This window comes from Solanum verrucosum, unplaced genomic scaffold, assembly GCF_900185275.1.
Source record: "Solanum verrucosum unplaced genomic scaffold, falcon-dt-bn FXZP01000230.1, whole genome shotgun sequence".
Taxonomy (NCBI): Eukaryota; Viridiplantae; Streptophyta; class Magnoliopsida; order Solanales; family Solanaceae; genus Solanum; species Solanum verrucosum.
Window position 1 is genome coordinate 435,478 of NW_026019954.1, and position 27,408 is coordinate 462,885.

General features: G+C 33.1%; 2 protein-coding genes across 3 annotated transcripts; one reads left to right on the forward strand and one right to left on the reverse strand.

Moving 5' to 3' along the window:
- Positions 1–576: 576 nt before the first annotated feature.
- Positions 577–9,718, reverse strand: LOC125814216 (cysteine--tRNA ligase, chloroplastic/mitochondrial). Of its 2 annotated transcripts, none has more exons than XM_049493674.1 (9): positions 9,272–9,718; positions 8,933–8,996; positions 8,652–8,813; positions 7,621–7,791; positions 6,360–6,641; positions 6,124–6,249; positions 5,357–5,560; positions 2,812–2,913; positions 577–999 (listed from the first exon to the last, which is right to left on the reverse strand). In XM_049493674.1, the coding sequence occupies exons 1-9, from the start codon at positions 9,628–9,630 to the stop codon at positions 763–765; spliced, it is 1,707 nt and encodes a 568-aa protein (XP_049349631.1). In that variant the 5' UTR covers positions 9,631–9,718; the 3' UTR covers positions 577–762. The 2 variants fall into 2 exon arrangements, with proteins under 2 accessions (XP_049349631.1, XP_049349632.1); XM_049493675.1 differs by having other exon boundaries at positions 8,933–9,000; positions 9,272–9,713.
- A 10,624-nt stretch (positions 9,719–20,342) lies between these two features.
- LOC125814085 (NADPH--cytochrome P450 reductase) lies at positions 20,343–27,180 on the forward strand. The gene is made up of 18 exons (XM_049493536.1): positions 20,343–20,971; positions 22,471–22,530; positions 22,606–22,682; positions 22,788–22,845; positions 22,942–23,025; positions 23,098–23,134; positions 23,615–23,684; positions 23,819–24,010; positions 24,091–24,183; positions 24,774–24,999; positions 25,088–25,171; positions 25,301–25,452; positions 25,577–25,673; positions 25,813–25,962; positions 26,047–26,124; positions 26,220–26,342; positions 26,425–26,538; positions 26,701–27,180. Exons 1-18 carry the CDS (start codon positions 20,687–20,689, stop codon positions 26,779–26,781), a joined length of 2,061 nt encoding a protein of 686 aa, XP_049349493.1. The 5' UTR covers positions 20,343–20,686; the 3' UTR covers positions 26,782–27,180.
- Positions 27,181–27,408: the final 228 nt, after the last annotated feature.

Here is a 27,408-nt window from a genome sequence, read left to right on the forward strand (position 1 = left end):
TTGTATCATATTCGTGAAAACATAGATAATACGCAGAAAAATCTAGTAAGTTTCTTCATATCATCAATCACCTCCAACGCTTCATACAATTTATGTGACATAGTTAGACTGATTTAAGAAACTTTATAAAAGGATTTAAAATCAAATTATTTCCAAATACAAAAACGGGACTAATATGGAAAGATCGTCAGATTTTTATATTTACAAAAACAAATTTAACTTTAGCTTTTTCCATTTTAAAGTTTAATGAGATCACTTATAGACTATAGTCGCACAAAATTTCTTTTAGACTAATGCTTCAAAATCTTTCGTGCTATATTTTGGGGTGCCTATTACATAAAATGTGACAGAGGGGGTAGTACCTGTTTACAGTATACTAAAAAGTCACTCCATTTCAACTTGTTTATCACGGCATGTTTAAGAACACGAGTATTTTGATACATTCCATATATCTATAGTTTAAGTATCAATGAGAGATGTATGTTTCATACAAATTGCAGGGAGAAATGACGCAGTTAATCAACACAGATGCTAAAAGGAGAAAATTTGTGGTTCGTTCACATATATGAATGACGGTAAAAGGAGAAAATTTGAATCAAATAAAGGCCTTCCCATTTTGCATTGCAACTCTACAAAATTTACTTTGCTTCTCTAAGATGTTACAACCAAACCTTTTCTTACTTAAGAATGGAACTAAAAATACATCATTTTGCAAAATTGATATGCACAACATGGCAGGTTATTGCAAATATGTGAGAAATTTCAAGGGACTGTAACCTGCTCTTCTTCCAATGCAAGAGGAAAAGCTGGTCTCCATGTAGTGCCTTCAGGGCTATCCATCAAAGCAATACCTACAGCAGCCAAATCTTTTCGAATTACATCTGATCTATCATATTCTTTATTTTTACGTGCTGTATCCCTCTCCACGATTTTCTGGTGAACTTGATCGTCAGTCAACTTTGCACGCTTCAAAGCTTTCTCCCTCAATTCATGTAAAGCCTACATAGACCAAAAGCATGGCTAAGCTGTGAGATTCCGTACTATGATATTATCCAAAAGCTACAAAAGGTGGAAACACTTGATTGGCAGGAGGCACAAGTAAAAGGATAGGATGCAGGAAATGTTGATGCAATCTAGAAAATAGCATAAAGCGCATATCTTTGTGATGGACTAAATGCATAACATCTAGCAGCAGAGCCGGAAGCCACCTGATAGTGTACAAGTTCGCAACAATTCCTCAAGGTGAAAAAAGTGTTGCTTGAAACATGAAATTAAGGACCTGTTACAGACACTTCAGTGTATACAGCAACGAAAACAACAATATACCCAACGTAATCCCACAAGGTAGAGTTTGGGGAGGGTAGAGTGTACGCAGACCTTACCTCTACCACAGGCCTCGCTTATTTTCGATAGACCTCCGGCTCAAAAAAAATGTCCAAAACAGTCCAAAAAATGACGTAACAAAAGTACAAGAAATAATAGATGGTAACAGGACAATACTACAAGTCTACAACAACATAATATGAAAGTCAAAGGACAAGACAACAGATAATAACAGAGACTCAAGGACCACAAACTACAGGAACAATACTACAACTACTAGTATGGACGGATAACAAGACACACACTGCTACCTACAAGCCCTCTACCCTAATTTGTGTCCTCCACAGCCTCTTATCTAAGGTCATGTCCTTGGTAAGCTGAAAATGTATCATGTCCTATGTAATCACCTCTCCCCAATACTTCTTCGGTCTACCTCTACCTCTCTTGAATCCTTCCATAGCCATCGTCTCACACCTCTGCACTGGGGCATCCAAACATTTGCTCTTCAAATGCCCGAATCATCATAGTCTTGCTTCCCGCATCTTGTCTTCCACCGAAGCCACTCCTACCTTGACCTAGATGTCCTCATTTCTAATCTTATCTCTCCTAGTATGTCCACACAGTCATCGCAACATTCTCACTGCAACTTCCAACTTCTGAACATGAGAGTTGCAACCACCACTATGTAGAACTTATTGACGATACATTTTTATCACATAAGACCCCGAAGGGCGAAGACAAGCCTCCATCTTGCCCATTCTGCATCAATACAGTGTGTGACATCATCATCAATCTCTCCATTACCTTGAATTGGGATGGCAAAATGGATAATATTTATGGTTATCCGCTCGACTCGGCCCATTTTAACTAGGAATCATTTAAAAGTGGGTCAAATATGGATCAACAAATATTATCTATTATAAAATATAAATAACTCACCTACCCCTCTCAATTCATATCACCATCCCTACCCCCCTCGCCCACCCACCTCCACCTCCCATATAATATTGTTGATCTCACAGCCATTCTATATTAGTTGCCTTCACCTTGTTCGGTATCTCCTCCATTAGACCATATCACATAGCCCTTCCATAGAGCTCCTCTACTTCATCTATTTTAGATTTGTGCTAGATATTCATTTTGAATACAATTCTCATGTGCTACTTGGCCTAGAATCCTAGATGTCTAGATTGCGCACAGTCAGACCCACAATCCAGACTAATCTTACTTGATCTTCAATTCTTTTGTGGGGTGTTAACTCACTATTCATATTGCCTTCTTACTTTTACTCATCATGTACCCTTATTCTCTAGCTTTCACAATTTTAACTTCTAGTTGACTCTTTCGTTAATTCTATTACTCAACACAACATCATCTGAAAATAGTACGCACTATAGGCACCACTAGGACCATCAATTTCTCTGGACAAAGTAACAGCATACAAAATACAATGCTTGAAACCAGACAGCAAAAAAAAAAAAATTGCACCTCTGCGTAACTGGCTGGCACAAGCCCCAGAATTGCTAGAACATTTCTTATAGTATTCTCTAAAGCCGCAATTGACTCTATCCGCAATGCTTGCTTTTTACCCTGCAGGAAAGCCAAACACAATTGTCAAGGGAACCTTTTCCTAAAGTTTTATGTAACTAGGAAGTAAGAAGAGAAGCAAAGAGCAAAATGATTCCTTTCATTGTCTTGGGAATGGTAACATAATCTGAATCATACCTATCTTGAGTTACTGGAGTGGAAGATTTCCTCACTTTTACCTTGATTCAGATATACAATATTTCTAAGGAATCAGGACCTTAAAACTCAGCCAGTGTTATCAAAAGCAAAAGAGCGCAATAAGACCCTAATGCGCATTGGCTTTAAGTGCAAAGATAAAGTGTGTGTTTTAATTAAAAAAGGTGCAACGGGAGAAAAAAATACAAATATATAAGTTTAAGTCCAAGACTGATAATTATAAGCATGAATGGCAAATATCTTAACAAAGAAATTGAAAAAAACTATGATAAAGTGAAATATCAATTGTTTAGTGCCGCCTCTTCTGAAGAGGCTATTGGCAAGGAAAAGTATACCTAGAACCTTGATGACGACACTGAAGCGAGGCGAAGTGCTCAACACGTTTTGAGCCTCGCTTTAGGGCTTAAGTGCGCTTTTAAGTGTGCCTTTGACAACACTGAAATTCACTATAGTTCTTTCCAAAAATGTCAAACACCAGAATCAGTAAAGATCTGAAAGAGACAAATATCGGTTCGGTTTATCAGTTAACAGTTTGATGATTTTGCTAACTAAAACAAAGCATAGTAATTTTGGTTTAGTTCGTCTTTTCCAAGATCAGTTCGATTTTTCGGTTTTGGGCTTCAGATTAGGCTTCATTTTCAGACCAAAACTGGGTACCAGAATATCATCCATTCTGCAATCTTTGCCTATTCATTTGGGTTTTTTTATCACCCGTGTTTCAACTTTTTTCCACAGCATTCTCGATTACAGAATGATATGAAAAATCAATGATTCATGTAGTAATTTCTTAAGTAGGACAATGTCAAATATTTTGAGACTTCGTAATTTCTGCAGTTGCTCTGTTTTACTCAGTATCTTATTCCCTATTCCCTGATTGAATACTTCTGTTAGTTTGATTTGTAGTGGTAGAGCATGGTCTTGGTACAAGTAAAATAGAATAACAAGATAACCCAAAGCTACCTACCTAGAAATAGGCATATTATCTAAATTGACTAATAACTCGTATAATGAACAAGTCCTAAGACTGCTACGACACTTGTGAAATCAACCACAGTGCAAGACATCAAAATCAAGAACTTTTCCATGGGAAACAATGAAATGAATACAACGCAAAATGAAGAAACTAGATAACCTTTATGATGCCCAAGCCTTTTAGTATCTTAGTCATTTTATGTATAATCTCCGGACCACCTTAGGAACATAAAACATGACTAGCACAACACTGCACTAAATGGTGAAAGCTAAATGGGTCCTACGGATATCAGGAGGCAAAAGAAATGAAATATGCGAAGACTTTTGAGAAAATTGGGCTGCCAATTTATTTTCTTTTGTGCTGAAACGCGGAACCTGGAAGGAAGAAAAAATGGATTCCTAAGGCCTACGGGCACCAAAGTTCGTTTTCCAGTTAACCAAAAAATTGAACCATGGACCTCAGGTCCTCAACTAGTAATGCTTCCTCTCATCAATAAATCTTCTTTGTTAGAAAATGTGTATCTAACCAATGTCACCGAAATGTAAAGCTATTAACCAAATTAAGCCTCTGACTACAACTCGTTATTTTGACTGTAACCTACTGTCTCAAAAAATCAGGTTCTTTGAGTAATTATGCAAGAAGATAAAGTGCAGAATAAGTAAATCAACACAAGTATTTTCACGTGGAAAAATCCTTGCTCTAGGGAGGCAAAACCATGACCTACCTCTCTTAGGATTTCACAAAAAATATTCCCTAAACTCGAGCAATTTAAGGTTACAACCACCCTGTACACCTAAGGAACTTTTCCCAGCCCCTACCTCTACCCTCAATAATTCACCCAATTGTTGGCTCTTTCTCCTAACTTCTTCAACGACTCTACCCAGACACTGAAGTCCTTTACAACAGAGAACTACACCTACTACAATCAACTAAGAAAGTAATCAATATCTTGCTTTGGAACCACAAGAATATAAGTAATCCATACTAGGCCGTTATACTAATATGCCCGATCTCCCAAAAAATTTGTTCACTTCCCAAAATAATTATGTGAGTGAAGTGACTATAAATATGAATAGTCACTTCTTTGATTGAGATTACCTTTAAACAAAGAAAATAATAAAATTGTTAAACTAATACTTTTCCCACATTAAAGAATGACAGTGAAAACAAAACATTCATTACACTACCTGTTGACTGTTTTAAAATTTTCAGCAAGAAAGAGTGTTGATTGGCATTTCAATTGAAGTAAAAATAGCTTTGAGTGCGTATAGACAGGAAAGAGGATGCTGATTTGTACTTCAGTTGAAACAAAAGTACCTTTCGTGTATGCAAGAGATCATTGATCAATTTCAGTGGATCCGACATTGCTGCCAGTGCAACAGGAGTGTGAAGATCATCTGATATTGAAGATAAAACTTCATCTTGGAATTTATTTATACAATTAGCAGTTTCTGCAGGAATAGAATCCTTCAAACTTGCCTCATCATGCTGGGTGGAAAGAATTTGACAATCATATAATGCCTATTACCAAAGACAACGCTCAGGTAAATATCTGATTTATCAGATATAAAGGACAAACTCATAAACAAACACCAAAGTTAGAGGAATAACTGCTTTTGGATCATTCAAATTATGAATTTTTGTTTGTTATAGGAAAAATAGGAATTTGAATAAAAATTAAAGACTAATTTGGACAGAGGAGTGTTTTTTTCTTAAGAGGGAGTTCTTGAGCTATGTATACATACTGAGATGACTACATTTACTCCCAGAATTCTATACCAAGCTAGAAGACAATCCACAATAACAAATTGACTCCTAATCTCTCTTTATGACTTCTTCACCATACCAGACAGCAATTGACATAAGCAAATGGAAATAGAAGAAGGAAGAAGCATTATTTCTTAGAATAAGGTAAAAAAAAATTACTATTAATCGAGAAATCTACTGTACACAAGCAATATATCAAGAAGTAGAGAATCCACAACACAATATGATTCTCCACACATTCTCTTCTATACACACTAGAACATAATGGGTAATTGTTGATTTTTTCCATACAAATTAGAGATCGTGAATCAAAGTACCTGATATATGTAAAAAAGGCGGTCAGATGCACTCTCAATCTGTACAATCGTGTAATTGATTGGAGATCTATAATGTGTCCCAATTAAGAAAAGCCTAAGTGCCAATGGGTGATAAAGATCAATCACCTGAAGAAAAACAATACATAGAAACATCAAAAGCTACCGAAAAGAACTATACAAATAACCTAACAAATATCAATTCTGAAAGTGAAGCACAACTTTCCTCCCCAATATACCTGCCGAATTGTGAAAAAGTTTCCTAGTGACTTTGACATTTTCTGAGAGTCAATGTTGACAAATCCATTGTGTATCCAATAAGTTATGTTGCTCTCCCTACAAGCAGCACAGCTCTGGGCAATTTCATTTTCATGATGAGGAAACACAAGATCCATCCCCCCACCATGAATGTCGAAAGTATATCCCAAGTATGCAGCACTCATGGCACTGCACTCAATATGCCATCCAGGTCTTCCTGGACCCCAGGGACTCTCCCAGAAAGGTTCTCCCGCCTTAGCAGTCTGCATGAGAAAATAGACATCAGTAGCAGCGGTCAAGAAAACAACAGCTCAAATCTCCATATCGCCGGTAACAAACAACAATTAACTCAGTTGCACACATCTTTTCAAAGTTTGATGCATGAAGTCAAACGAAAGCAGTTCATAACAAAATATGGCAGACATTCTACCATTTCATGTACAGCAGAACTGCCAAACAGCACCTATTTCATATTGAAATTCTGATATGATTCTTTCTTTTATTGAGGAGAAAAATATTGATAAGAGGAGAATTTTGGAAGGAGATAAAAGGAAAAGAAGTGACATACAAATTTCTACATACAAGGTATTCCATTTTCTTCAATTTCACCTTAGCTCTTTTGTTTTAATTACAGAAATCCTTGAATCTGTCCAGAATTTCAACGTCGATATTGGTCAAAGTACCCAAAATTGGTTGACCAGACTGGGTAAGGAGCTCACACTCATGTCGTGTCGACACGGTTGCAGCACCGAAAGTGAAGAATCTAAGCAATTTAGGTGAAGATTTTCATTTATCAGGTGAATTGGGAAATACATCCATTCTGTGATGCAAGTGCCTGAAACACAAGATGAATGAATAGCTGACTTCTTCAAAAGTTTTTTATAACGTAAATATGCTTGTTTGATCATTTCACTGCAGCAACTTGGAACAAACAAATTCAACTCTGAGACACACTTCAAAAATCAAGTCATAACAAGAAAACACAAGTATCAATCAGAAACGAATGTAATTCAGATGAACTGCATACCACAGATGAAAAGTAATAAAATTTAAACAGTAGATACACGGTGAATAGCCTTCTTTTTTTCATATTTCTTGGTGTCCTATATTTTCTGTTATTTGCTTTTTGTTCTTTTGACATGGGGATAAAGTGAATGTGAAAGATATGAATATGTGCTTAAAATCCAACAAATGACACAGCCAATAGTAAGAAACTTCACAAGCATAACTACAAATACTCACTTTCCACAAGGCAAAATCAGCTGGATGCTTCTTCCTTGTGTCTACTGCTACACGTTCTCCTGCCCTATTATCTTCCAATTTTCGGCCAGATAATGTTCCATATTCTGGGAATTTGTCTACAGAAAAGTAGACATCACCATTGATTCTGTAAGCACAACCATTATCGAGAATCTGTCGCAGAAGACCGCAAAAAAGGTTAAATGTCTACAGTAGGGAAACAAGAAATAACACTGCCCGGAATCAAACAAGGAATATATCAACAGTAGGGGATTGAAAGAAAGTCTAGACAAAGGAAGAAACTGATGCATGCACACCCAACCTAGCAAAGGAGTTCAAGAGCTTTTCATCAAGTCGCTACTTCGGAGGCTTGGAGGGAGCTTGGAATGAAGGCTTGAGACTCAAAAACCTACTAAAATGGAAGTACAAGACTCCACTTGGAGGAAGGACTCATTCGCAATGTGAGATGCTAAGCTTGATGCGACGGCAAGTTAGAGATTGCAACGGCAATTCGAGTCGCATTCAGCCTAAAATTTTAGGCCTCACAATTTGGAGTTGCGTAGATGGATGCAACCACTAGTGGGAGATGCGATGCCGCAAGCTACGTCGCATACTACATGGACAGTCTGTTTTGGGCTGTTTTGGGCTGTTTTTGCAATTTATCTGAGTACCACTTTTGCCATTTTTGTAATAGTTAGCCTAGACTATAATTGGTGAGAATAGCTCATTTAGACACAGATTATCTTTGAGATTGAAGATGAGTTGATACTCTTGAGAGAGTTGTTGCTAGACAAATGTTAATGGAATTGCTTGCTTGAGGGATCATCCCTCTTGAGGGTTGTCTAAGATAGATTGCCTGTTTGAGGATTTATCCACTTGAGGGTTATCTTATAGATTTTGGGCTTGTCATTGGATTCTTAATAGAAGGTTTTGGCTTTAATATAGCCATTCTTGTCTATTAGTTTCTTTCTTTGCTTGTGTCCATCTTTTATCCTATATTTCTGAAAGAAAAGCACAAATAATGAAGTAAAAACCTGCTGAATCATATCGATTATCTGAGGCATGTGATCAGACACACGAGGTTCCACTGAAGGAGGAAGACAGTGAAGATAAGTCATGTCTTGGTGAAACTCTTCGCAGAAGCGTCTGCTTAATTTGATTGGATCCTCACCCAGCTCATTTGCTCTAGCAATAATCTACAGAATTTGAAAATAGCAGCGTCAGCTGAATATAAGCTGTAGCAATGATCTACTGAATTTTCCAGATATAAAATAGCTGATTAATATCATCTCTTGAAAGAATAACAGTAACTCGCCTTGTCATCAACATCAGTAAAGTTGCGAACATATTTGACTTCATATCCCAAATAATTTAGGTATCTGCCTAACATTTCATAAAGAAACAAAATCAAGAGTATCTGATTAGTTACACAAATTTACGAATCCATGAATAATAGCTAGTACAAGCTAATCATCTCCCAATTTCATGCAACTTACTTCACAGCAGCACGCACACGTCTGAAATTGATATTAATAAAGTTGAATTTTGAAAAAAACTGTAACTTTGATTTAGATGTTCACTTTATAAATCAAATTTAACCCAAAAATAAATAAATAAGGAATATGAATGAATATAGAACAAGGAAAGGGATAACCTATATAGAACATCAAAGGAAACATAAACGCGAGCATGGCCGATATGGCTGAGATCATACGCCGTTACACCACAGACGTACATTCCAACTTTTCCCGGCACTTTTGGTATAAATAATTCCTTTTGTTTGCTCATTGTATTGTGTAACCATAGTTGCTGCTTCCTCAATTCAGTCTCAGTTCCTTCACCGTTAACCACTTTTATATCCACCGTTGACTTTGAATTTCCGATTGTACTCAGGCACCTAGCCCTAAGTCGGCTTCTCGAATAGTACCTGAAACTATTGACGGCGGCGGCAATGTGCATTTTACGGCTTTGGAAGGGAAGCAAAGGCTTGTAGCATTTTAAAAGCGTCGTCATTCGGAACGGCGGCGGAGGAGGAGGAGCCGGCCGGCGACTTCCAGAAAAGTTTATCTTTGTTTAACGAGCGTTGCTGCTCTATCCAGTTATTTGCCAAAAACATCCTCAATTACGCTCGAAATTTAAACCACATCCTTATACTATCAAAATAAACTAAAAACATCCCTAAATATCCTAAAAATAACAAAAATTATCCTTCAATTAGTTTACAACGTTTATGGCAAGGCTTAAGTCATCGATCGCCCTTTAAAGTTGTCTGCATAATTCACTTTAGACATTCAATTAAGACTTGTACCTATTGAACACCTAAATTGTTCAAAACATGTACCTATTAAACGCAAAAAATGTGTTTTGCACTTCCATGAAGAGCGTGAAAAGATTCAAAATAGTGTCTTTTTGAATTTTTTTTTACATTTTTTCTTCTTTTATTGACACTTGGCATTATAATTAAATTAAAAACATTTTTCTTCTTTCATTTACACTTTTTTCAAAAAATAAAAAGACCTCACTCCCTACATATCATCTTCTTCATACTTTAGTTTGCAAAACATTCTTCATTTTAGCTCCAACATTGTTTTTCTTTCTTTTTATAAAAAAAAAAATTATTTCTTTCAAATGTGAAGATAAATGAAAATCAACTATGAAGATTCAGATTTGAAAGACTTTTTTTCGTATGATTTATTTCAAATCTCATAAAAATAAGGAACAAATATGAAGAAGAAAAAAGAAGAAGAAAAAAGAAGATGAATGATTTTTACGTATAAAAAAAGTTAGTCGATATTTGTTTATCAAAATTTTCGAACAGAGATTTTTACTCAAATTCATATATAAACCCATTAAATTTATCAAAAATGATATTCAAAAAATTGAAAGAATTAATTTTTGAGCTATCAATTTCATTTTATCATCGATGTAGAAATGAATAACTGCCGGCAAAATTTTCTTTCTTCTTCGCTCTTAGTATGAATATTATGAATGTGTATATATATATATTTTTAAAGTTAATCTTCAAGTTATTTGAAAAGAATTAGGTTTTGTGATTTGAGAAAGAATGTGCTTTGGGAAGAAGATGAAAGGGGGTTGGGTGGGGTGGGTAGAATAGGTTGACATTTTCATTTTTTTCTTTTTCTTTTTTAAAAAATTAGATATAAAAAGTGTTTGAAATAATTTTAAACAAATTTTTTTTTTATAATTTTTGGGGCCCAGTGCCACATGTTATTTTCTAATTAGCCGTTTTGCCACGTCACCGCAAGTGTATCACACACTCTTCAGATATTTTGCTGATTATCAAAAAATGCCTAATAGGAACAATTTTTGAATTGGTAAAAGTGTTCAATAAGTACTGGTCTTAGTTGAGGTGTCTAAGTGAATTATGCGGACAACTTTAAGAGGCTGTTGATGACTTAATCCTTTATGGCAATCATATGTTATTGGCTTAAGTCATTTATAGCCACTTAAAGTTGTCTGCATATTTCATTTAGATACCTTATCTTAGACTTGTTTCAATTGAACACCTTTTTTAGTAAAAAAAAATATTTATTGAACATATTGTGACAATCAACTGAAAGTAAAGATAGTGTGTCATACACTCGCGACTGACGTCGCATAGTAGCTGATCAAAAAGAGACATGTGACATTGGATCCATAAAAAACAGTTATAAATAAATTAAAAAATAAAATAAACAAAAACTATGTTTTCAGTAAAAGAAATATAATTAGAAAAAAAAACTTTCTTTTCCCTTTTCTTTTTCTTCTTCCCAAAACACCCCATCCAACCCCCCGACGTCCGTTCCACATTTTCTTTACCAAAAGACACAAAATCGAAGCACATTCCGATAGCCATTTCATTTCGGCTTTTTTCCTATCAATTTGAAATTATATGAGTTTTTTTTTTACCCACCCACCTACCCCTCTCCTTGAATCTGATTCAATATTGAAAATTGTATTTCTCCCAATCTCACTATTTTCTTAAACATTAATTAAGATTTGTTGATACTTATTTTTCTTCTATATTGTGAGCTCTTTAGGATTTAAATTTTTTAACGATTTCGAAGAAAATAATTTCATATTCATCGAAAAAAATGGAGTTCCGTCAAAATTATTTTTGATGCAATTTGATTCTATTTTTTACGATAATAGATTTGGATATTGCTGGTATCGGTGGTGGGTGGTAAAAGAAGGGGAAGAAAACGATGGCTTGAAAAAAAAAAGGAAGAAAATGATCGGAGAAAGAATGGAAAGTAGATGTGTGGATATGATGACAACAAATCTGGTAAAAAATAAGATTGCGTGGAGAAGAAGAACTATTGGACCTCAAGAAAGAATGTGAATTAACTTTAATGGTGGTGATCACTGCAATTGGGATGGCGGAAAGTTGGTAGCAATGGTGGTTGAGTTGAGTCAAAGAAGAAGAAGAGATGTTAATTTATTTATTTTTTAATTTTATTTTTTTTTATGTAAAGATGTCTTCCACGCTTCTCTGGTGTGTGTATTACACACATGATGTCATGTCAGCAGAAAATGTTTAATGCGTACAAATGTATTGTAGTATAGGTGTTCAATGGGTAAAAGGCTGAATTGGAGTAGCTAAATAAAATTTGAAGACAACTTTAAGGGGCCGTGTATGACTTTAGCCTATGTTATTTATCATCGTCAAAATCATACTCAACAACATGTGATGTATAATGTAACTTTGTTAATTATATTTTGGCTTAGTAATTAAACTTTGGAATTAGATCATTAAAATTTGTCTAAATTTAGTTCAAATTAAAATTAAGTCAGTTGAAAATAAGATGATCATTAATATCTGAATAGACTCGTATTTATCTCATAATTAGAAAATTAATAAATTGATGATACATACACATAGTCCTTTCTAACTCGTTTCTTCACACCTTTTTTTACAACAAAAAACGTCTATTGCTAATGTGTGGCCTATTTGAATACATTGATGTCAAATGTCATATTCTAATAAAAAATATTTTCAACAAAAATAAAAAATAACTCTGATAAGTTATAGAATACGAGTCATTCTTTTTATGAATATTTTAACTTTTAACCACATGACAATTCTTTTGTTTTATTTTGGATTGTAAGAAAACTTCACCGATTATCCTATAAAAATAAAAAAAACAATTACAAATTTGATAAATGTTGTACTTTTTAAATTATAGGTAAACGATGGAAATTGCATAGGGGAGACCTCAACATCATGGGCATGCATATTAAAAGATTTAGTCCTAATTAAATACTTTGATTGTCTTAAATTATTTGTTGTATTTTTATCCTTTTATAAAGTATTAATTAAAAAGAATTTTGATTATTTGATTCAAAAAAAAAGTCTTAGAATATAATTTTTTAATTTTTATTCTATTTATGCGTCATTACCCCATAATTAAAGTATTTATAATATTTGCGAACAATTACTAATAAGAGTAAGATGAGATAAATTGTTTAAAACAATTTGAGATAACTATTTTTTTAAAAATACATCATATATTTTGAGACAATAAAAGTAAATATTATGTATTACCAACATAACCTCCTTTTCGTCATAGATAAAAGAGAGAAATTAAAAAGAATTAATATATTAAATTTTAAAAATAATTTGAGATAATTATTTTTAAAAATTATATCATATATTATGAGACAGAAAAAATATATATTACGTATTTGCCAACATAACCTCCTTTTTTTTTTTTTTTTTTTTAAAATATAAATAGAATAGAATCTAGTACATTCCAAATAGGCAAATATCATTTTCCACGAAAAAATGCATATGTATTACTTTTGCAATATGAAGTATGAACACGTAATCTTTCATGATAAGTTTAGACAAAATTATTAGTCTATAAAACATGATTTGTGTGATATGTTTAAGTTTTAGGCAGATAAATGGCATAATCAGTTACTAACACAATTTATTTTGATGCGTCTAATTTAATTCATATAAATATTGGCTTAATATACGATTCAAAATGATCATGAGAATCAATTATAGAATTGAATAATGTAACACATTATGAAAGACAAACATAATCCTAAACGTATTTATTTCTGTCTAAAATTTATTTATATATAAAATAAATAGATTTTATTGACAAGAGTCGTCATTTAAAATCCCTCAATAATAAATTAATAGAATACGAAGACTTTATGTTATCAACACTATAATCAATATTATTTACTATTAATTTTTCGATCAACGAAACTCACAAATAAATTGAATTTAAGAATATTATAATTTGTAACCTATAATAAACGAAAAAAAATAAAATCATGAACTAATTTTTGTCTCCTGGTTTGGTGAACAACTCACAAATTTTTATTGTGTTCTCCTCACCCTTTTAACACATTTTGTCTTCACCTGCATGTCCCACTAATAACTACTCATCTAAATTATATTATTATATACAAGTTTTTTAGGACCCACTTAATTAAAAATATATTTTTCATTAAAACACGTTTCATTTGTATAGAACACCCCCTTTATGAAATTCTAAGTTGAAAAATGGGAATCCCAATAGGTGTAATTATCTATGTTTGTATATTAATTATAATAGACTGTTGAATGAATTAAAAAACCTTTTATTCAATTACATTGCTCAATGTCTTGATTAGCCATTAAATAATTAAACAAGTTACTCCTATAAGATAAACAAACAAATTAAAATTAGATAAATATTGGGCAGGTTAGACTAACTAATTATTCAATCCATCTTAACTTTAAGTTAATCTTTGAGTGGATTATAAGTTATAAGTACTAACTCATATATTAAAGGATAAACTACCTTATTAGACATACATCACTACTATATATACTAATATTATCTTTACTTTTAAACAATTACATATATTATCACTTTTAGTATTTTATACCATATATTAATATATTATTTGAAAATACTATTAGATACCCACATCCCTTAAAACTATTATTGATTAATTATCTGCTTAAATAACTCTTTCACTCCAAATCAACCGCTATCTCTTAATTCTCCCCTCCCATGTTTATCATTCAATTATGTCTCCTCCTTTATGATTCAAGAATATCACCTTACAATTTCATTTCAACAATAGTTAATCTACTCTCTTCTTCTCAAGATATCATCACCACAAATTCTCCTGAACCCAAATATCATTTTGTATTGTTCATTTATCACGAGTTTCAATCACAGTAACTGCTGCAGAGAAAACTTTCAATTCATAGTGGGTCTTGATTGTTTGTCTCCGACAAAAATGGATCTTAGTTTTGATTATGTTATGCCATAGTGCAAAAGGATCGAAGGAAATATTGTAGAGAGTTTTTGTTTGCTGGTGTTCTTCTAAGACTTTCTTTGGTTACTGTGATATGGATGTGGTAGTACCAGTATTACTTTGATATAGCCCTTGAAACATGTGTATCCAATAAGTAGTAATCTTAATTAAGATCCGAGTTGTATTTTTAGTAATGGGGTATCTGAACATGTATATGTATCCACTATTTATTAAATTTCAGATACATGATTTTTAACAACACAATGATATTAATGATACGACAGATACTCTACAGTCGTGATTTGTTCATAGATTCATATGTTTCAACTACATTTCATATTTAGATACACATAATTAAATGTATATGCTTATTATGTATTCGAGATACATGTTTTTGGATATAACGTATGAAATTTAGATACACATAATTATATGTATATGCTTCTTCTTTTTGTATATTTCATATTTAGATACACATAATTAGATGTATATGTTTACTATGTATTTGAGATACATGTTTTGGATATAACATATGCAAGCAATTGATACTTGATACATCAAATTCATACTAGATACATATAAAAGATACATGAAATTAATATATATATATATATATATATAGAGAGAGAGAGAGAGAGAGATACATAAAATTAATACTAGATACGTATAACAAATACATGAAATTAATGCTAGATACTTCTATGATACATATGAATGCACTTGTATGGCACTCATGTATCTAAATGTTTAGTTTGTTGGATATATCATATATTGATAAGAGATACATCAAATTAATGAATTTATTATTTTAAGAGTAATAATTTGAAATTAATCAAATTACATTACCAAGATATACATGTTTTTATCTTATATTAATAATAATAATGAATTTACTATTTCAAAGAATAATAAAATGAAATTAATTATCTATGTATTTTGAAAATCCTCAATTACTCCTCTAATTAAGAAAATAAGTTACAACCAATTAATTTAAATAAATAAATTTTGTATCTCAATTTTAAAATTCGACAGATACATGTATCTCATGGATTCAGACTCATGTATCCTAATCATAAAATATGATAGAGGAAGTAATATTTGAAACTATTGGAAATCTTAATAATTAAGACCTAAACTAGTGGGATTTATGTGATTTGCCCTATATTAAAATCTTAACTAAATTTCCTTCAATCTTAATTATTCGCGTATTTTACACTTATAATTATTACCTCGCATTAATTCATACAGAGGCATATGCAGGAGGGGATCATCGGGTTCACGTGAACCATGTTCCCCTCCCAAAATCATATATAGTAATGTTATATTTTTAATTTTTTTGTTAAATATAAATGTGTAAATTCACACTCGAAGTATCATATAATGCGAAGATGATTGAGCGCACCTCTCAGTGAGGTTAGAAATTTGACTTTCATATCTATCTTGTTTTATTTTTCTTTCTAAAATTTAGTAACATCTCTCTAAGTGGTTATTGATAACATTTTTGACGTTTTAATTTATTAAGCATTTCAATTTTCAAACTATAATTTATAATTTTAATTGTTTTCAATGATAGAAACCTAATTGTCAAATTGATTAGATCTATCTTTTTGTAATATTATACCCATCATTCTAAAATCGTGGATACGCCTCTGAATTCATTGGTCTCTCGTAGGAAGTGGTATTTGCGAGCAATACGTATCAAAGTTATGGAACACTAACAGGAAGAATACTAAATCACTATATTATTGTATATATTTTTTATTTTTTATTTTTTATTTATTATTATTATATTAAATTTTATATATTCAGATGTAAGAGAAATCAAATAAACAGTCTGAATAATTTGGTATTTAAATAATAATATGACGTTTTAATATTCAGATATATATTTAAATTTTAATATATCTTTTAATATTTATATAGTATGTATTTGGATGCATACATCATTACATCTTAATCATGATTATAAAAACAAATAAAAGACTAACTAGAAGAATACTAAACGTCTAAAACACTATGTTGTTATTATCTTTTTCTTTTTCTCTTTCTTCCATTTATATTATTATATTATGAGAAGAAAAAACAGAAGAAGAGGAAAACGTCAATATAATTGGCCGGCTTGAATTTAATGAGTTTATTAAACAAACATCCAAAATAACATCTTTATTGATGTGACATTTATGACCACGGATATAAAATGGGTAAATGAGTGCCACATTTTTCTAACATTCTCGAATAACATTTATAATAGCTATAGTCATAGGAGTGTAAAAAAAAAAACATGAAAAACTGATCAAATAGATAGAATCTAATTGAATCGAAAAATAAAATCGTGGACTAACCTTTGGATGGTCTTTTCAATTTATGAAAAAATCAAACATTTCAAACTGAATCGAATAACCTTATATGTACTGTAAAAATGTTTTATGTATTAATATGTTAAATTTAATATATAAATATATTTTAAAATATTTTTCAAACATATATATATATATATAACATAGGTCATAGACCTCTGATGACTAGACAACTTTGAGTCTTTACTTTTTTTTTTAATTAGCCTTTACTTAATTAGGTTTAAAATTAAAAGATAATATAATAGATACTTTATCTAACAATACAATAAAACCCATGCAAACACTCTTATTAAATGTTTAAGATCAAATAATACGGCAACAAAATTTAACATTCTTGTCTTTTTGGTGAAGAATTAAAGTGCTTCTTCAAAAACATATTTGCGGAAGATATATTTTAATAGTAGTATATTTTGAGGTGATATTTTAAAAGTAAAAAAAAATCGACGTTAACCGAATGGTACCGATACCGAAGAGAAACGATATGATTGGGATGATTTTTAAAAATCTAATTTTGGTTATATATTATAAAATCCCCAAAAAATTAAAATGATATAATTTTTAAAAATAATCGACCGAACTGTACCATTGACATTCTAGCTATTGACACTTACGGTACCAATAATAGAAAAAATAGTATATTATATGTTTTGTTTAAAACTTATAATCCATCCTTTGTAATGATTCAATTGATTTAAAGAGTGAGGGGTATTCACACAATAATCTGGGATTGATCTCTCCTTAATATATTCCGAGTCAAACTTATGGCATAGGACTTTGTCTAGTGCAATTCACATTTTCATGTATGATTTGTAGATTATTTCGCAATGGAGGTGCTCAACCATAAGGGCAAAGGTTGCGACAGAGATTATAACGACGACAAGTTATCTTGAGATTCCAAAAAACAACAACTAATAATCCATTATTTTTGTTATATTTCAACTTATCCATTTAATTAAAAATAATAATGACATCTTCAATGTAATTTCTTAATATAGTTTTAATTTATAAATATTTCATTTTACTTTAAAACATTTTTTTTTTCAAATTTGACAATTTTCACGGCCAAACGATTCTAATTTGGTGCTTTCACAATTGTTCCCCTTCGTCCTTTTTTCCCCACCACAAACAATCAAATTGATTTGTGATGTATGTCTCACACATGCGTCAATACGTAAAATGTAGTGGAGAGATAAATTTTTTCATTTTTAATTAGATTTTTCGATTTGAATATCTTATAATGAAAAAAATCTTATTAATAAATATTTTTTTCTTAAACAAGCTTTATATCACACTAATTAAATTTTAATATGAATGTTGAGTAAAAAAAAAGCATAATACATAAACACGATCTTCTTAACTTTGCTTCAACGGACAATTATGTTCTCTAACTTTGAGTGTGCATAAATAGACACTTAAACTTGTATAAAATTGAGCAAGTAGACACGTGTCCTATATGACATAATACACGTAGAATGCCACATAAGACAACAAAATTATCATGTAGGACGAACGTATCTATTTATTTAATTTTATAAGTAAAAGTTCAAGTATCTACACCCAAAGTTAAAGGTCATAATTGCCAACTAACACTAAGCTAAGAGTCATATTTATGTATTATATCAAAAAAATACGACGAGATTGAGTGACTATAGCATTGACACGTCCAAAAGGTGGTGGGTAGTAGAAAGGCACCACACATCCCCTTTTCAACAACACTATATTTAAAGTACAACACGCTATTATTAAGTCCATATACTTTTTCTTTTACAACTTTTAACCAACTAATTGCAGCACTTTATTAAAGTCTAAAATAATTAATAAAAGGAGGTGAACTTTAATTCATATTAAATTTTAATTGTATAAATTTAAAATGTAATCAATATTCACATCATTAATAAATTAGTCGATAGTTCATCCATTAAAAAAAAATGGATCGAAATGAATTAAATAATGAATCATAATTTAATCTTAATTAAATTTTTTTAATTGGTAAAAATAAATTGAATTCATGACTTGTCCTAATATGAACAACGTGGACAAATCATATTTTTATACTCAAAAAAATAATATAAAAAAAATCTCATTTCTCTCTCATGTTTGTCAACTTCATCCAAAAAAAATTTGAAAATGATATATATGGCTAAAATCATTGCAAATTTTAGAGCTACAATAATTGATGCGTGTATATAACAAGATAGTACTAGAAATTTGCTAAATTCCCAAAATACGTAGAAAACTTAATTACTTTATTGGGGCAATTATTAGATGAAATCAAACATGGTATAATATAATTAAATAGGAAAATTTCTTAAATATCATTATTTATGAAAAATAATGAGATTTTTCTTGATTACAAAAGGTGATAGCATTTTAGTTTTAAAACATAAGTAAATATACAATGTTTATACATATAAATAATAATGAAATACATTATATTTGTGCACATAATAATAATGAAATATATTATATGCGTGTATAATATTTTTATCAAACTATATGTATGCAGATAATAAATCACCAAACTATCACTATAAAGAAGAACTAGTGAATTGAATTAACTCAACCACATGTTTTACAAAAAAATATAATCCGTCTTGTTTATAGTTATCACACGATAGAAAATAAATGAAGATCCTTACTGAAATAGAAGATATTACACTACTATTTATTTTTATTGTTGATATTGATATCATTTCCAAAAATTGTTATGAGAATATTCATGAAGTATCTATTGGTGAAAAATCCAATACAAATTTCTTCTACTAAAGAAAACAAAAACAAAGTATATAATTAATTAGCTTGTCATTTGTCAACTACACCCTAACTTAGCTTCCAAGCTCAATTCCAACTTCTACATATATAAAATATTATTATTTCCGTTTATCAAAATTTATGCGATAGTTGAAATTTTGAAATTTAAATTTTATAATTTTGATCGTAAAATTAATAATTTTTAATATATATATATATGAAGAAATTTGGATTAAATAATAATTTAGTTGATTCTCGAAGTTTTAATTGTGCCTCATAAATTAGGACGGAGGGAATATAACTATTTCTACTTTTTTATATATATAAAAACTCTCCTCCTTTTTCATTGTTCGTTTTTGTTTTTCCCCTTTTTCGATTTAAAATCATTCCAAACAGAACCTTAACAGGGCCCAAGATAGCTTCTAGTCAAAATCTCACACACAATAAACCCACCACCACAGCGGTAGCAGTAGCACACCGGAATCTCCTCCTTCCTCCTCCGTCTGCTCCGCCGTCTTTTCCCGTTCAGCCGCCGTCCTCCTCCTTCACTCCAAAACCGTACTGTTAACACCGTGTTTTGACTGTTTGTTTGGTTGTTTGTGTTTCAAAATCTCAACTACCAAACAGTCAACAACTACTTATCTACTTATATACAACTACTATTTTGTGTTTGTATCAGAGAGGTATAGGAAATGGAGTCGAGTTCGGAGTTGCTGAGATCGATTGAATCGGCATTGGGAGTATCGTTGGGGAGCGATACGGTGTTGGTGCTACTTACGACGTCGTTCGCGGTCATCGTTGGGTTAGTAGTGTTCTTCTTGAAGAGATCAAGTGATCGGAGTAAAGAAGTGAAGCCTGTGGTGTTCCCTAAGTCCTTACATGTGGAGCCGGAAGAGGAGACTGAGCTAGAACCTGGAAAAGTTAAGGTCACCGTGTTTTTTGGTACTCAAACTGGTACTGCTGAGGGTTTTGCCAAGGTATATATGGTGATCTTTGCCTTTGTTCTGCTTTCCATTTAACCTATGTTGTAGTTAATTAGGAAATTTTAGAAATATATAGTTATGCTTAATTCAATCCACTATCACATATTAGTAATGAGCTAGATCCACTATAAGCTGCTCTGTGGTGGTGTGCTGGTAGCAGGTGAAACAGAGGAGAGAGCCGAAGTTGGTCCGGACAACATAATTATTTAAAGGAATACTCACGAAGAACTGTTATTTAATATCAAACCTAGATCCACATACTGATTGGACTATTCTATTGATTCTTTGATGTTTATATGTATAGTGGTTCTTGTTTTTTTAACTGGAGGATGAAGGGAGTGGATCATGTAGAAAATCATTCACATTCATAATTTTCTCAATGAATTTCAATAGATCAGGAGGTCTAGAATGAGGTTCAATCCGTTCATGCAGAGTAGTCCCGAGTTCTTCTCCAGGGTTGACTTATCCGTAGATCTATTTTGTCCTTAATCACACGAGCATCCTGGGAATGCCCGTGTTTTGTGTAATCTCAGTGTTTCTGTTGCATTTTGTCTTTTACTGCTATTTTCCAATCATGGAGTAATGACTACGGAAATTCTGGTGGTTACTGAGTCTACTGATCAAATTTTCTGTTCTTCTTCCCTTTTTTGTTATTGATCTCATTCAATGGAAATCTTGAGTATATGAAGGGAAATAAATAATGATGGGATCAAGTTGGTGCTCTAGAATATATAATTCAGTTGAACTTCTTGCTAGTGCCGGTTCATATTGCATTTTAGCTTGCTTTCAGGTTTGTTATTCCAGTACATATTGGTGGTTTCATGAGCATGCATGTTGTTGCATTCAATTCAGTTACGGTTTATTAATGAGCAAACTGCTGCTGCTTAAGTTTGAATTCTCATCATTAATGCATTATGCATAATCAAGGCACATTGCATAACCAAGATAAATTTACGTAATTAGTTCTGTGACTGGCAGTGTCTACCTCAGCGTGGTCTCCCTAAAATCTCTGGCTTTTCTGCATGATGAATATAGCTGGCTATTCAGCTAGGCTTTCTAAAAATCTCATATTTTCTGCATGCTTACATCAGTCTAAAGACTGGTGGTTTGCGTGGTCTTGCTTTATTCATATTGCTTTGTAAATTTGAATTATAATCCAACTTAAAAGTCCATTTTCATTCTTCCTGTTATCCGGGGTAGAGTGTATACGTACGATTTATTGCTGCCGTGATGATGCGATTGCGTGTTCATTTGATCCAACACCCGGACGCTCAAATCTATCCTCGGGTTCAATCAGAAAGTGATTTTCCTCTCCAAAACTATGGCACAGAGCATAAGCAGCATAAGATTGTGTAACGGAGGTGTGACACTGACATGTGTCTACTTCAGTTAGGCTTTCCAAAAATCTCATCTTTCCTGCATGCTCTCATTAGTCTAAAGACTGGTAGTCTGCATTTTCTTGATTGTTAATTTAGTATCATGTTTCCTGCCAGGCTTTATCAGAGGAGATAAAAGCAAGATATGAGAAGGCAGTTGTGAAAGTTGTGGACATGGTAAGTTGCATAGACTGATTTATCCTGAATTCCTTGCTTTGAATCTTCTTCTCTGATAACACAACTTTCATCTAGGATGATTATGCTGCCGATGATGATATTTATGAGGAGAAACTGAAGAAAGAAACAGTTGCATTTTTCATGGTCGCAACGTAAGAGATATGTTCATTTGGAGTCTGTTAAGTTTGGTTTTTTATGTGCTTTAACTTAAGCATATAGTTTTCGCATAGCTTACATTTTTACACCTGATACTTTAGCTACGGGGATGGAGAGCCAACTGATAATGCTGCAAGGTTTTACAAGTGGTTCACTGAGGTAGAAAAAATAGTTATGAGCGTCATTGTTCTTTAAGTATGTTCAGAGCAACTTCTTATCTTTGTGTGGAACATTATATCTGTGTTCTGTATTTAGGGACAAGAACGGGGTGCATGGCTGCAGAACCTTAGCTATGGCGTTTTTGCCCTGGGTAATCGCCAATATGAACACTTTAACAAGGTATTTGCTGGGTATCATTATTGTATTTTCCAGATTCCTGTTTTGTTATCTGATAAAGATCTTTTGGAACAGATTGGGAAGGTGATAGATGAACAATTGAGTGAACAAGGTGAGTATATGTTGTTTTTTACTATGGCATATGATCTACTGTTCGTGTTTCTACTTCCGATGCTAAATATTGAGCTGCTTGAAAGTTGTTGGATGATATTGCCAAATAAATTATGCCTCCACATTTGGCCCAACTAAACTGCATTGTATAATAGTGATTGTTTGTGAGTCTATTCATTTTCCAACTACCAAGTATTAGTAATTGAAAATGATTGCTGGTGTTTCTTGGAGCATCTACCATTTATTTCTTGCTTTTGGGGTTATGTAGTCTTGATATGCTTCAATCTTATGCTTTAAGTGAAGGATGAAGGTGAGCAGAGACACCTTTCAGTTATAGCCAAGATATTTTGTTCCCAGAGGCCCCTGTTAAAAATTTATAATCAGCCGATGCACAATCCACTTTCTTTCTATTTGTTGTCGTGTGATAATCAATTAAATGACAAGTTTATACCATAGTTGGACTCACTCTTCAGCATCACAGGTGCAAAACGTCTTGTGCCTGTAGGCCTTGGTGATGATGATCAGTGCATTGAAGATGATTTTTCTGCCTGGTAATTTGTCCACTCCTTTTTTTGTTCTATTTGTGAATGTTTTTGGAACCATTCTTTATGCATCTCTGAGATGATATAATGGGATAAGTGGTCAATGGTTTATTTTGGTTATTTACCGTGGTTTGTTTACTTAGGCGAGAACAGCTGTGGCCAGAATTGGATCAAATTCTTAGAGACGAGGATGATGCAAATTCTGCTGCCACTCCATATACAGCTGCAATTCCTGAATATCGTTTGGTTATCCATGATACCACTATGAGTCTTGAGGATAAGCATGCAGGCATGGCTAATGGTAATACCACATATGATATCCACCATCCATGCAAGTAAGTGTGTGAATGACCATCTATTTTCTGTTTCAACTCTTTGGCTGGTTACAGATAGTTCTCCCTTTTTGAACCTGCAGAGTCAATGTGGCTGTTCAGAGAGAGCTTCACACACCCGAGTCTGATCGCTCATGTATACACTTGGAGTTTGATATATCTGGCACTGGGATTTCGTAAGTTTGTACATTTCTTATGTCTGATTGATGATACTGTGTTACCAAAATATTATAGAAGGTCGAAAGTAGGTAGAGCAGTTGATGATCTTTCTATCACGTGTTCCATTCTATTTGTAGTGTTCTATCTTATTATCATAACATATTCATTCTGAAGATGTTACAATAGGGAAAATTCATACTTTGATATTCTTTGCGTCGTGTGGGAAACTTTTTCGCTGCATGTTGGGACATGCTTTAATCGTAATGGAGAAAAGTCTAAGGGGTAGTCTGATGGCTCCTTCTCCTTTAATCTCTTGCCATAACAATTAGATCTATCTCTATATATTATGAATGGTTTTGTAATAAAATTTTGTCTTCTGTTAGTGAAGACGAAGTTTTTGCATGGTTAGAGTTCAACTATTTTGTTGTGTGCTAAGTTTTCTTATCCAGGAATGGTTGTGCTAATCCGTCTCCTAATATTTCATTTGTCCTGAACTTTGTGAGCTATTGTATCTGTGCTTCTTTCATCGCATACCTGTGTTCATGATGCCATGATGATTGTGTACGAAGCTTTGTCGTGTAATGCATCACTTTCTTCCAATTCTCAGCTATGAAACAGGAGATCATGTGGGTGTTTATGCTGAAAATTCTGAAGATACTGTTGAGGAAGCCGCGAGATTGCTGGGGCAATCATTAGACTTGATATTCTCTATCCATACCGACAAGGAGGATGGTACAGCTGGAGGAGGCTCGCTACCCCCACCTTTTCCTGGTCCCTGCACTCTGCGTGCTGCACTTGCTCGTTATGCAGATCTCCTGAATCCACCGCGGAAGGTGCGTCTTCATTGAAGAATACATTTTACTTCTTTTAACAGTTAATGTTGGCATCGCTTTACTGGAGATTCTGATGATGTGTTTTCAGGCTACTTTGGTTGCATTGGCTACCCATGCAGCTGAACCTAGTGAAGCAGAAAAGCTCAAGTTCTTGGCATCTCCACAGGGCAAGGTGAAATAATTTTGATTATGCTGTTCAGCTTCTTTCAATTGTTGTCTAGTGACTCACCATTCACAGAAAGTAGAAACCCAAGAGGTTAAATCGTATCCTAATATGCCCTTTGACTTTGGTTTCATTCAGGATGAGTATTCTCAATGGATTGTTGCAAGTCAAAGAAGTCTTATTGAAGTAATGTCTGAGTTCCCATCGGCGAAGCCTCCCCTTGGTGTATTTTTTGCAGCAGTTGCCCCTCGTTTACAGCCTCGCTACTATTCAATCTCATCATCTCCTCGGTGTGTAATCTCATCTCAATACTGTGGCAGATGGAGTTTAACACATCCCCAAAATACAAGTGCAGTATGCTTAGCCTCAACTTTGGTGAATTAAATTGATGGAACCCTTTTTTGTCATCTGTAGATTTGCACCCGCTAGAGTCCATGTAACCTGTGCGCTAGTCTATGGTCCAACTCCCACTGGCCGAATTCATAAAGGAGTGTGTTCGACTTGGATGAAGGTAATCAAAGAATCTTACACATGCGTTGTCAATATTCAAGTTCTTATTAAGTTTCCTTGCACTTCTAATTAGTTTTCCTCGTTATACCAAAGCAAATAGATTTTGTACTAACATCTTGAGCTCATTCAATAATTAACAGAATGCAGTACCTTCGGAGAAAAGTCACAATTGCAGCTCTGCTCCCATTTTCATTAGGCCATCTAATTTCAAATTACCAGCCGACTCTTCAATCCCAATTGTCATGGTGGGGCCTGGGACTGGTTTGGCACCATTCAGGGGCTTCCTGCAGGTGCGACAGTTGCTTCTTTTTTTTTAAAATAATTAATATTGCTTGTTCTGGTGCAAGTGCTATAAGACAGATAGGATTTTTCAGGAAAGAGCAGCATTGAAGGAAGATGGCGCTCAACTTGGTCCTGCTTTATTGTTTTTCGGTTGTAGGAATCGTAGAATGGTAGGTCATGACGGATCCATTACGAATTTGTATATTGAGATGTCTGATAAGTTATACTATCTGGTAGATTATCCTTACTTGATATTTGGTTTTAGGACTTTATTTATGAGGAGGAGCTTCAGAGTTTTGTGGATCAAGGTGTAATATTAGAGCTGATTATTGCTTTTTCAAGGGAAGGGCCACAGAAAGAGTATGTTCAACATAAAATGATGGAAAAGGTAAGTGTGCTGATGAGATAAGACTTACGTCCAATTGTTGTAAAGCTAAGTGATTCTAATGCAACTTATGATGTATGTGCAGGCCTCCCATGTTTGGAGTTTAATCTCCCAGGAGGGATATCTATATGTATGTGGGGATGCTAAAGGGATGGCCAGAGACGTACATCGTACACTCCATACCATAGTCCAGGAGCAGGTATGTGCTACTTATACTTATCCCAAAAGAAAAAAAAGGATAGTGGATGATTTGGTTTCTGATTGTGCTGTATTTAAATTATTGACCTGATAGGCAGAACTTGTACTTGTATTATTTTTTGTTACATCTGATTTGGTTAATTGTGTTTAAATCAAAATCCAGGAGAATGCGGACTCATCCAAAGCAGAGGCTGTTGTAAAGAAACTCCAAATGGATGGAAGATATCTCAGGGATGTGTGGTAATCATCGAGGATTTGGTCCGTTTGTTTTACTCGTAACAAGCTTGCAAGGTCCTCTCAGTTGCTTTGAGTTCCATAGCCAGAAAAGATTACCATCAATAGCGAAGGTCTGGATTCACTGCAAAATACAAGTTTTGTCCACTAGGTTGGTTATTGCTCTTCCATTGGAGCAGATATAAATCACCTATAAAATTCTGATTAAATTTTTTATAATAAGAGATTCAGTATTGATACAAAAACTTCTATATGTAGTTGGTCACAAACAAATCCCGAATCATGTTGTAAACTGTACCAAAAGGCTTTTGTAAGAATAGCTGTACAAATGAAGGGAGGGTAGAATAAGTGTGTTGCTACACATTTATGTTGCTGTACTTTTTAAATAACGCATTCAGATATTGCAATATTCTTGTGCTCTTCATCTTTAGTGTTCAGGTTATTCGTAGTTTGTTTTACCACAAGAAATCTGAATTGAAGATAATCCATTCATATTCCAATTGGGACTCTGTTTTACTTACAGAGCTACTATTACATGTTTTGAGATTTTGAGGTTGTCAAAGACGTGGAGACTCCAATAATCGTGTTTTTGTAAGAATGGTCTTGGAAATGAGCAAGCTTGAATTTTGAACTCCGT